General features: G+C 44.9%; 1 protein-coding gene across 1 annotated transcript in view; it reads right to left on the bottom strand.

Moving 5' to 3' along the window:
• Positions 1-1145: 1145 nt before the first annotated feature.
• Positions 1146-12878, bottom strand: part of TSPAN7 (tetraspanin 7) — a 134804-nt gene continuing 123071 nt past the window's right edge. Inside the window, exons 7-8 of the mRNA XM_055437954.2 lie at positions 2365-2437; positions 1146-2113 (exon numbers count right to left, since the gene is read on the bottom strand). Of these exons, the coding sequence (XP_055293929.1) occupies positions 2369-2437 (69 nt within the window). The 3' untranslated portion in view covers positions 1146-2113; positions 2365-2368. The remainder of the gene's footprint in view (positions 2114-2364; positions 2438-12878) is intronic.

The raw sequence follows: 12878 nt of genomic DNA, 5'->3' as shown, positions 1-12878 counted from the left end.
ACTCCAGCATTCTTGCCTGGAGAATTCCATGGACAGAGAAGCCTGGAGAGCTATATATATATATAGTCCATGGGGTCACAAACAGTCAGACATGACTGAGTGACTAACACATACACACACATATTAAGAAGGAAAAAAATAGATTGCAGATAATATATAATGTGCTGCTGCTGCTGCTAAGTCGCTTCAGTTGTGTCCGACTCTGTGAGACCCCAGAGACAGAAGCCCACCAGGCTCCCCCGTCCCTGGGATTCTCCAGGCAAGAACACTGGAGTGGGTTGCCATTTCCTTCTCCAATGTATGAAAGTGAAAAGTGAAAGTGAAGGCGCTCAGTCGTGTCTGACTCTTCACGACCCCATGGACTGCAGCCTACCAGGCACCTCAGTGCATAGGATTTTGCAGGCAAGAGTGCTGGAGTGGGGTGCCACTGCCTTCTCCGAATATATACTGTACCTATTGCTAAAATGCTCTTTAAATCAAGTATAAGGATTTCATACTTTAGTATTAATAGAAGCCATGGCATTGGGACAACTGAATGTCATCTCTTCTCTAGATTGAGTTTATTCAATCCAGAGAAGAATGAAGGAAGGAAGACTACATGATCGTTAGGAACAATAAAGGGGAAAGTAGATGTTCATTTCCTTTTTTAAAGTGACATTCAGACCTAAAAACTCTGAAATCTTTCTGCCTCTAGCCTGAAATATGAAGATTCTATTTTTGTAGCCAACAATACATCCTGTTTATGATAAATGATTCAAGTTCCTGGAATGTCCATTAAAAAAAAATCTACCCCTTCAATTTTTATACTGTTCAATGCTATTTAGTGGAGTTGGAGCTTGTAAGGGGGGATGTGTCAGTGTGTAAGGTGATCCACCTCCAATCTCCTATAGTAGTGGTCCCCAACCTTTTTGGCACCAGGGACCAATTTCATGGAAGACAGTTTTTCCACAGACCGGGGGGACGGGGGGGATGGTTTGGGGATGATTCAAATGCATTACATTTATTGCATACTTTATTTCTATTATCATTACATCAGATCCACCTCAGATCATCAGGCATTAGATCCCGAGGGTTGGGGACCCCTGTCCTATGGAACAAAATGGAATAGAAATGTGTTTAAAAACTTTAAGAACAAGACCAGAACACAGTAATTTGTAATGACTATTTATTAATACATGTATCACAAATGTTCACAATATCAATGCATTCTTGTTGGCATGCGAGACAGAGGCATTTTTTAAGATCTTTTAAAAATATCTTGACTTTTGTCCCCCCTTCACACTCATTTTTAAATTGATTTTGATGAGGTCCTCAACGTCTGTAATGTCAATGCAAAGAAAAAATATAGAAAGAAGTAAAATAACACAATAGCAATTAACTGGGGAAAAACAGAAGTAATTATTTACTTCACAGGAAGCAACAATACAGCTTTGTAACAGGGTTATACAGGCGCACTAAACCCTCTATACGTTCCCAGGCATGTAACAGCAAGAAGCAAGGAGGCCACCCAAAGCTCGATAATCTCCTTCGTGCATGACACATGCCCTTTTCTCCTCAAGGACAATTACAAAGTATTACATGCCCTAGGCAGCCTGAAGAAGGTAGGAAAGAGCCTTAGTAAAAGGGAAAACCCAACCAAAGGAGATTAAGCCAAAAGAACAGATAGCTATCTGCTTATCTATATCTAGGGGGTGTGCAGCGTTTATCAATCATGATCAAGGGCTAACAGGAGCCTCCCACACTACATGCAGGGCTCAGCAGGGCCAGTGATGGTGTGGAGAACCAGTCACCTACAATGAGCTGCAGTTGGACCAAGTACAGATGGAGGAGCTGGCACACACAGGGCCTTAGGTGGGGTCCCCTAGGACTAGATGCAGGAAACCTGGCTACACTCTGGCACAACAGGGCTTCACAAAATGGAACGCTACGCATGATGCAGGCTGAAAGGTGGAGCAGAGGCTGTGTGGGAGTGTCAGTTGCAGTTGCACGCGGGGTGGGGTGGGGGTTAGGACAGGTGTATTATGTACTGTGCTCTAACATTCTTTGGAAGTCTTTCAAAGATTGCTGCAGTTCCTTTTGAAAACAGGTCTCTTATTCCGTCATTCTTGAAAGACTAAGAGAGAAATTAAAACACATAAATGACTCACCATTAATAAGGATTTAAGGTAACAAGCTGAAGAGAGCATTTTGATGTTTTCCACAATAGCAGTAATTACATCACTTGCCCAGCACCAGAGAAATGAGGCTTTGGCACATGGCCAAGTGCCACCAAGAACAAGGAGTGAAGTGACCAAGCAGTATCCTCATCCCATTGAAGGGGGGAGTCCAGGCCCCAAAAGGAAAGCCCTCCCCACCACCACTCACCTCCTTACACCATCTCATACTGGTTGGCCGTGATGAACCGAGACAAACAGCAGGCCAGCAGCATGCCAATCAGCTGTTGGCAGAAGGAGAAAGGCTCTCAAGTCACTGAGGTAACACATTTCTTTGACCCGCCCCCCTCCACCCAGATATAATTTTTAACGACCAAGGGCTTTTGTACATGAGTGGGGAAAGGGCACTAGGGAAAACAGTCAAGCCTCATTTCAGTAGTGGGAGCGAAGACTAGGAAGTCTAAGTGCCAGTGGAGGACAGCTAGAAAGTCATGAACTGGCCATAATGTTACAGTTCTAGCTCACTCTGGCCATTGAAAAATGACTTTTGACTTGTAAGTAATGTTAAAATGTGTTCCTATGTTCTGAGAGTGATGAAAAATATTAAGTTACTACAGCAAGGTAGTAGTAACTACCTGGCATTAGTATGGTAGAATCGAATGCCAGGACTGAATTTAGAACCATAACCACATGCATTAGGAAGCTATCTCAGCATAGACTAATAACCCAGCCACACCTGGCTGATAAGATAATAGTTCTTTCCCTGAGACAATGGAATGCTATTCTTGACTTGGAGAGTTTGCCAAGTAAGTCAGTCATGAAGTAAGTCATGGTTTGTGAGGCTGGGGGTGGGGGTCGGGTTTGAACTTCTCTTTATCTCTAAGTTCAGTTCAGTTCAGTCGCTCAGTCGTGTCCGACTCTCCGCGACCCCATGAATCACAGCACGCCAGGCCTCCCTGTCCATCACCAACTCCTGGAGTACACTCAAACCCATGTCCACAGAGTCGGTGATGCCATCCAGCCATCTCATTCTCGGTCGTCCCCTTCTCCTCCCGCCCCCAACCTTTCCCAGCATCAGAGTCTTTTCCAGTGAGTCAACCCGTCGCATGAGGTGGCCAAAGTATTGCAGTTTCAGCTTCAGCTAAACCATGTAGATATTTTAGGCCTAAATGGGCCCATCTACACCCAATGTCTAGGAGAAGGCAATGGCAAGCCACTGCCTAGAAAATCCCATGGATGGAGGAGCCTGGTAGGCTGCAGTCCATGGGGTCGCTAAGGGTCGGACATGACTGAGCGACTTCACTTTCACTTTTCACTTTCACACATTGGAGAAGGAAATGGCAACCCACTCCAGTGTTCTTGCCTGGAGAATCCCAGGGAAGGGGGAGCCCAGTGGGCTTCCGTCTATGGGGTCACACAGAGTCGGACACGACTGAAGTGACTTAGCAGCAGCAGCAGCAACACCCAATGTCTAGCCCCTGGTTTTTCAGCACAACCAATATCAGAGAACTTCCACCTTCCCAATCTTCTACCTCCTTTGTGCTTTGAGTTAACTTCTAACACAAGTGAGTCTGATAATAAGCTGTTACTTCACTGTATCTGTTCTGCTTACTGGAGACCACAGTTCTCATTCCTGACTCAGGAAGATCGGCACTTTTTGGACAGGACCCTGATTGTGTACTTGAGTCTGACTGTCTGCAGCTTCTCTTGGCCAGGTGAGGGTCGCTTCTTCTTAAGCAATTGGCCATGTGTTATTGGTTCAGAGGTGGCAATGACCTTGAGAGACAGTCTAGTGTAATGTCAGCTTCCCTGGTGACTCACCTGGTAAAGAATCGGCTTGCAATTCAGGAGATCTGGGTTTAATCCCTGGGTTGGGAAGATCCCCTGGAGAAGGGAACGGCTACCCATTCCAGTATTATGGCCTGGAGAATTCCATGGACTGTATAGTCCATGGGGTCGCAAAGAGTCGGACACAACTTAGTGACTTTCATACACTTCTGTGGCCCCAGGACCACCCAAATCAGCATCATCTAGGAGTGGGGCCCAGAAACTGATGTTTTAACCAGACTTCTAGGTGAAAGAACCACTCACCCAGTCTATCTGGTCACCCTTATCTTACAGATTACACACTGGGTCCTACTATTGATCAAGGCAACACCTGAACTCTGTTCTCTTTCCTCTCTGCTCAACCCTGCAGGCTGCAGCCCACCTGATTCCCTCTCTTGGTCAAATCCCAAATTCTTCTCTTCCTTTATCAAATGGAAATTGTGCTATGAAACATGCAGATTATAACCTCTGTCAGGTAAGGAAAAGTCACCACCTTATTGGACTTATTTCCTACCAAGACTCTGGCCATCATTTTGTGCCACAAAATACACAGTATTGTGCCTATACTAAGTGGCCAAAGTAACCATGGCTGTAACCTCCAGAAAAGTGTTAGCTGTCAGTCATGTCTGACTCTTTGCAACCACATGGACTGTAGCCAGCCAGGCTCCTCTGTCCATGGGGATTCTCCAGGCAAGAATACTTAGAGTGGGTTGCCATTTCCTTCTCCAGGAGATCTTCCCAACCCAGGGATCAAACCCAGGTCTCCTGCATTGCAGAAAGATTCCTTACCCTCTGAGCTACCAGAATATTGTGACAAATAAGAAAATAAAATCCCCTCCATGAGTACAAGGATTTTGAACCTTATAGTTTGTCTCTTTTCATTACAACTGCTATTTTTCAGGACCAACATACACCAGACCACACTTTAAATACTCTCAAAAATCAGATGCCAGCCAAAAACTAGAGGCACACTGAACATTCGGGAATACCGAGTTATTTAATCCCTACTAATGTGGTCCACTGGAGAAGGGAATGGCAAACCACTTCAGTATACTTGCCTTGAGAACCCCATGAACAGTATCAAAAGGCAAAATGATAGGATACTGAATGAGGAATTCCCCAGGTCGGTAGGTGCCCAGTATGCTACTGGAGATCAGTGGAGAAATAACTCCAAAAAGAATGACGGGATGGAGCCAAAGCGAAACAATCCCAGTTGTGGATGTGACTGGTGATAGAAGCAAGGTCCAATGCTGTAAAGAGCAATATTGCATAGGAACCTGGAATGTTAGGTCCATGAATCAAGGCAAATTGGAAGTGGTCAAACAGGAGATGGCAAGAGTGAACATAGACATTCTAGGAATCAGTGAACTAAAATGGACTGGAATGGGTGAATTTAATTCAGATGACCATTATATCTACTACTGTGGGCAGGAATCCCTTAGAAGAAATGGAGTAGCCATCATGGTCAACAAAAGAGTCTGAAATGCAGTACTTTGATGCAATCTTAAAAGTGACAGAATGATTTCTGTTCGTTTGCAAGGCAAACCATTCAATATTACAGCAATTCAAGTCTATGCCCCAACCAGTAATGCTGAAGAAGCCGAAGTTGAATGGTTCTATGAAGACCTACAAGACCTTTTAGAAATAACACCCAAAAAAGATGTCCTTTTCATTATAGGGGACTGGACCTGGAGTAACAGGGAAATTTGGCCTTGGAGCATGAAATGAAGCAGGGCAAAGGCTAATAGAGTTTTGCCAAGAGAACGCACTGGTCATAGCAAACACCCTCTTCCAACAACACAAGAGAAGACTCTACACATGGACAACACCAGATGGCCAACACCGAAATCAGATTGATTATATTCTTTGCAGCCAAAGATGGAGAAGCTCTATACAGTTAGCAAAAACAAGACCAGGAGCTGATTGTGGCTTAGATCATGAACTCCTTATTGCCAAATTCAGACTGAAATTGAAGAAAGTAGGGAAAACCACTAGACCATTCAGATATGACCTAAATCAAATCCCTTATGATTATACTGTGGAAGTAAGAAATAGACTTAAGGGTCTAGATCTGATAGATAGAGTGCCTGATGAACTCTGGACGGAGGTTCGTGACATTGTACAGGAGACAGGGACCAAGACCATCCCCATGGAAAAGAAATGCAAAAAAGCAAAATGGCTGTCTGAGGAGGCCTTACAAATAGCTGTGAAAAGCAGAGAAGCGAAAAGCAAAGGAGAAAAGGAAAGATATAAGCATCTGAATGCAGAGTTCCAAAGAATAGCAAGGAGAGATAAGAAAGCCTTCCTCAGCCATCAATGCAAAGAAATAGAGGAAAACAACAGAATAGGAAAAACAAGAATTTTCTTCAAGAAAATTCGAGATATCAAGGGAACATTTCATGCAAAGATGGGCTCAATAAAGGACAGAAATGGTATGGACCTAAAAAAAGCAGAAGATATTAAGAAGAGGTGGCAAGAATACACAGAAGAACTGTACAAAAAAGAGCTTCACGACGAAGATAATCACGATGGCGTGATCACTCACCTGGAGCCAGACATCTTGGAATGTGAAGTCAAGTGGGCCTTAGGAAGCATCACTACGAACAAAGCTGGTGGAGGTGATGGAATTCCAACTGAGCTATTTCAAATCCTGAAAAATGACGCTGTGAAAGTGCTGCACTCAATATGCCAGCAAATTTGGAAAACGCAGCAGTGGCCACAGGACTGGAAAAGGTCAGTCTTCATCCCAATCCAAAGAAAGGCAATGCCAAAGAATGCTCAAACTACCGCACAGTTGCACTCATCTCACACGCTAGTAAAGTCATGCTCAAAATTCTCCAAGCCAGGCTTCAGCAGTATGTGAACCGTGAACTTCCAGATGTTCATTCAAGCAGGTTTTAGAAAAGGCAGAAGAACCAGAGATCAAATTGCCAACATCCGCTGGATCATGGAGAAAGCAAGAGAGTTCCAGAAAAACATCTATTTCTGCTTCATTGACTATGCCAAAGCCTTTGACTGTGTGTATCACAAGAAACAGTGGAAAATTTGGAAAGAGATGGGAATATCAGACCACCTGACCTGCCTCTTGAGGAACCTGTATGCAGGTCAGGAAGCAACAGTGAGAACTGGACATTGAACAACAGACTGGTTCCAAATAGGAAAAGGAGTATGTCAAGGTTGTATATTGTCACCCTGCTTATTTAACTTCTATGCAGAGTACATCATGAGGAATGCTGGGCTGGAAGAAGCACAAGCTGGAATCAAGATTGCCGGGAGAAATATCAATAACCTCAGATATGCAGATGACACCACCCTTATGGCAGAAAGTGAAGAGGAAATCAAAAGCCTCTTGATGAAAGTGAAAGAGGAGAGTGAAAAGGTTGGCTTGAAGCTCAACATTCAGAAAACAAAGATCATGGCATCTGGTCCCATCACTTCATGGGAAATAGATGGGGAAACAGTGGAAACAGTGTCAGACTTTATTTTTTGGGCTCCAAAATCACTGTGGATGCTGATTGCAGCCAGGAAATTAAAAGACGCTTACTCCTTGGAAGGAAAGTTATGACCAACCTAGATAGCATATTAAAAAGCAGAGACATTACTTTGCCAACAAAGGTCCATCTAGTCAAGGCTATGGTTTTTCCAGTGGTCATGTATGGATGTGAGAGTTGGACTATAAAGAAAGCTGATCACCGAAGAATTGATGCTTTTGCACTGTGGTGCTGGAGAAGACTCTTGAGAGTCCCTTGGACTGCAAGGAGATCCAACCAGTGCATTCTAAAGGAGATCAATCCTGGGTGTTCATTGGAAGGACTGATGCTAAAGCTGAAACTCCAATACTTTGGCCGCCTCATGCGACAAGTTGACTCACTGGAAAAGAGTCTGATGCTAGGAAGAATTGGGGGTGGGAGGAGACGGGGACGACAGAAAATGAGATGGCTGGATGGCATCACCGACTCGATGGACTTGAGTTTGAGTGAACTCTGGGAGTTGGTGATGGACAGGGAGGCCTGGCGGGCTGGGATTCATGGGGTCGCAAAGAGTCGGACACGACTGAGTGACTGGACTGAACTGAACTGACACACCTGGGCAGTACTACCATCCTAATTTTCCAGATAAGTAAATGGGTTCAGGAGAGGTTAAAGAACCCCCCTCAAACCATACAGGAACCCCCACAGAGTTTATGGCTCCAGCCTCTTCTTCTAACCAAGAAGAGCCCCCTTTCCAGCCTAGACCCTTTCCTCTCCAGATTAACTCCTTTGCCTCTTACTACCAGGGCTCCCTTCCTGCCTTACATTGCAAACCTCGGGGAGAAGGCTTTCAGTGGGCATCTCCTTATTTGATCTCAAGTTCCTAGACACGCCTTTCTTTGTAAAGCTTATTAGCACTTCATGTTTTTTTCATTGACCTCCTGTATGTTTTAGCACTTACAGTAGTCACCATGCCACTTTACAGTTTGCAATGCTCCCGTATTCAGTGGTTTGCAGTGCTCTCAGCCCCCGTGGCAGTTCACAAGCCACACAGCCAAAACATTCTGTAGTATGCACCAATACTTCTTGTATCTAAAATGCCTGTTTTCAAGGGAATATAGTGTGTCCCTCCACCTTTTTACCCCCAAAGAGAAACAGTATCATTTTTAAAGCACTGGACAGATTTTCTCACAGAAATAATAACTTTAAAAATATAAGTAAAAGTAAAAGCTATTTGCTTTCAAACTGTATTTTGTATTTCAAGGGCAAGAACATAACTTCTTCTGTTTGTCCATGGGAGAAGACAGACTTTAAAAATTATTTTTTAACATCTACTGGGGAAACAGTGGAAACAGTGTCAGACTTTATTTTTTGGGCTCCAAAATCACTGCGGATGCTGATTGCAGCCATGAAATTAAAAGACGCTTACTCCTTGGAAGGAAAGTTATGACCAACCTAGACAGCATACTAAAAAGCAGAGACATTACTTTGCCAACAAAGGTCCATCTAGTCAAGGCTATGGTTTTTCCAGTGGTCATGTACGGATGTGAGAGTTGGACTGTGAAGAAAGCTGATCACCGAAGAATTGATGCTTTTGAACTGTGGTTTTGGAGAGGACTCTTGAGAGTCCCTTGGACTGCAAGGAGATCCAACCAGTCCATTCTAAAGGAGATCAGTCCTGAGTGTTCATCGGAAGGACTGATGCTAAAGCTGAAACTCCAATACTTTGGCCACCTCATGAGAAGAGCTGACTCGCTGGGAAGGACTCTGATACTGGGAAGGATTGGGAGCAGGAGGAGAAGGGGACGAGAGAGAATGAGATGGCTGGATGGCATCATCGACTTGATGGTCATGAGTTTGAGTGAATTCCGGGAGTTGGTGATGGACAGGGAGGCCTGGCGTACTGATTCATGGGGTCGCAAAGAGTCGGACACAACTGAGCAACTGAACTGAACTGAAGAAATTGTTCCTTAAAACAGTCCTGAGCTGGCGTATATACAAGCTTTGTGAAAACAGTAGTTTACTTATATTGGCTTTTATTCTAGTTAATTTGGGTGCAAGAAAAACTAGAATCTGGTATATGGTGGGTGTTCTGCATTATTTGCAGGGTTACTGGTTTCACATTTGCTATAGTGTTTCATCATATTTGAGAGAGAACTTTGATCTCTCATTTCCCTTATTGCCAAGTTAAAGGAAAGTGGGGAAGGGGGAACATGCTATACTTAATACCATTTATTAACAGATTATTTCTAGGTACGTAACTGAAAGCCTATTAAAGGTAAAGACACAAGCACTTCCTCAGTCTGAATCAGGACCAAACGCTCACTTGCCACTAGACCCAATTATTCTGTAGATAGAAAAATCCATCCTTATTTAGATGAAACCTTTCTTTAGGTTAAATATATGTAAATTCCTCAAGAACAGAGGTATGCTCTGGGGCTGATGTGTTAAGGCGGGAGTATGTGGGCACAGGGACAAACTTCTGCTTTAACCCCCAGAGAGAGAGACAGGAAGAGGAAAGCTTGCCTCTTATGCTGAAAAGCCTCAGGACGGAGATCCCAGAGCCACCTCTCCCTCTCCTCGTGGCCGGTGAAATGCCAAATCCCATACAGCCTAGGGAGTCTGAGATCAGATTACTGGTATTTGGTCATCTAAGACTTTGTAATTGCTGCTAAGTCACTTCAGTCGTGTCCGACTCTGTGTGACCCCATAGATGGAAGCCCACCAGGCTCCCCCGTCCCTGGGATTCTCCAGGCAAGAACACTGGAGTGGGTTGCCATTTCCTTCTCCAATGTGTGAAAGTGGAAAGTGAAAAGTGAAAGTGAAGTCGCTCAGTCGTGTCCGACCCTTAGCGACCCCACGGACTGCAGCCTACCAGGCTCCTCCATCCATGGGATTTTCTAGGCAAGAGTACTGGAGTGGCTTGCCATTGCCTTCTCCGAAGACTTTGTAATTAGCCTTCGTCTAATGGTTGGAAGTCACATTTTATTTCTACCACTCAGCCTTGTCTGTACTATATTCTGCTTTCTTTTGGGTCACGAAAGCCTCTGGGAGGACCTTCACGAACTGAGAAGCCACAGAGGGAAGGAGAGAAAAAAGGCCCTCGACTTATAGAAGGCCAACTGCAGCCTTCTCAAAGCTTCCCCACAAAGAGAGCTCCAGTAACAGGGATCACATCAATGGGGCTCTGCAGATCCCCAGGAACAGGGTGGAGGCCAAGGGGTGGGGGAGAAGGGCTGAGAGAGGGTGGAGTCTAGCTCAGCCAAGACCAGGGCTGTCAGAGGCAATTGGGCAGGGGTATCTTCCCCTGCAATCACCGTGGCCACCAAACGGGCCAGTCCCTGATCCCTGAGGGGCAAAGAGAGGCCAGGTAACAAAGCTATAAAAGACAACTTGCTTAACAAAAGGTCTAAAATTTCAATCTTCTCAATGCCTCCCCTGGTGGCTCACATAGTAAAGAATCTGCCTACAATGCAGGAGACCTGGGTTTGATCCCTGGGTCAGAAAGATCTCCTGGAGAAGGGAATGGGAACTCACTCCAGTATGCTTGCCTGGGAAATTCCATGGACAGAGGAGCCTGGTGGGCTATAGTCCATGGGGTCCCAAAGAGTTGGACACAACTGAGCAGCTAACACTTTCACTTTTCATAATGCCCATAGAGATTTTATGTTGATTGCCTAACTGGGAAAGTAAATAAAACTTCCACATCTTTAGGAACATGCCAAGGAATCTGATTTAAAACAAAACCATATAAATACTTTTAGGGACTGTTTCAGAGCCTGAAAACAGTAGGGAAATAGGTAAAAATTCTGTTAGCCTTATTTAGCCATGTCTCATCAAGGCTACTGACAGCTTTGTCTTGTTCTCGATACAGAAAAGATAAACAAGTCCTGGAAAAGAACCCTTGGTAATCATGGCAGCAGCCTGTGGGCCCTGGAGGAGGCCCTGCAGAGGAGAAAGTTGGACAGGACAGGGGATGGATGGGCAGGACAGGGATGGGTATTTTTTGATGAGTACCTTTCTCCTTGCAATTTCACAGACTCAAACACTTTCATTATAAAGGCACAAACTGACTTCCATTTAGGTGCTACGTGAGTCAAGAACAAGGGTTATATTTGGCCTAAATGTTGAATGCAACGGACCAGATGAGATCATCAGAATTGTAGTGGATCTACACTAGTCACCCAACCTCAGGCAAGCCGCTCAACTCTCCCTTCTGGAAAACAGCTCTCCCATCCTTACTCAGGACTGTAACATTCTGTGCTTTGAGGGAATTGATCCAGCCTAACAGTTTCCAAGTCTAGTGAAGTTGATTACATCGGAGACAGAAGTGTTAAATACAGAGACCCCATAGCAGAAGGCCAACCAAGTTCCAACGCAGTATCACAAAGTAATATTAGTGTCTGGACTTGGATGCTTGGCTTCCACTTCATGTTAGGGGTGAGGGAGGTGATGTGTGTGTATGTGTGTGTCGGTGTCTGTGTGTGTGTCTCTGTGTGTGTGTGTGTGTCCATCCCCAAGCCCCCTCTAATAAAAGAGTAGCTGCCAAAGATGCAAGGGAGGAGGTACCCTATCAAAACACACTCAACTACCAGCAATAAATTAACAGGGCAGCAGGACCTGCCCATCAAGTCTGGACAAACAGACTTTGCCTTGAGAGGGTAAAGGCACCTGGGAATTTGTGGAGAGAAGTATTTAATGCCTGCCAAACCCCTACTGTCCAAAACCAGCACTCAAGGTCTTTAAGTTAGCTAAGTTAGTTAACAGGGGACTGAGCACTCACAAGTCTATTAAAAGGTTAGACCAGCTCAGTTTTCCTTGTCCACTATACCACATTTAGGTACGTTATACCACACTTATGTTTAATTTCTAAGACAACAGGTATGCAAGACCAGTTTGTTCCAACCAAGGACGGCACGGATATCATGACAGCAGCTGAGGAGAAGGGTAAGGAGAAGGTTGGGGCAAGTGGGCAGTCAGGGGGCAGGGGCTCTATTCTTTCCTACCTACTTTGATCTCCCTGTGGCCTCTACTCAGTAAAGCTCGCTTTATTACTGGAAGTTCAAGACATAGGCCAATATGATTGATTTAGCCAACATTTATTTGCTAAGTGTCACTATGACACTTGTCCTAAAATTTCCAAACATGTGTGGCTGAAGCTTTGGTGCCAGGTCAGTGACCAGGATCAGCAGGGCTGGTTCTTCTTGTACATGCATCTGCTAAGTGGCCACCATGGTCCCAGAGAGGCCCTGGATCTACTGGCGTCTGGAAGCCCGCTTCAGCTTCCAGGTTACCTGAGGCTCCTGGCACCATTCAAAGCTGCAGCTCCCAGTGCATCCGACTACCAAGAGCCACCCATGGCCATTCTTCTCCCTGCCCCAAGGTGAACACGGCAGATCTCAAATCTCTGCATTTGACCAGCCACATG

Source organism: Moschus berezovskii, chromosome X (genome assembly GCF_049115385.1).
Source record: "Moschus berezovskii isolate FMDL1 chromosome X, NW_MosBer_1.0, whole genome shotgun sequence".
NCBI classification, from domain to species: domain Eukaryota; kingdom Metazoa; phylum Chordata; class Mammalia; order Artiodactyla; family Moschidae; genus Moschus; species Moschus berezovskii.
Note: the sequence above shows the minus strand (reverse complement) of the source record. Positions and strands in the feature narration are given on the sequence as shown.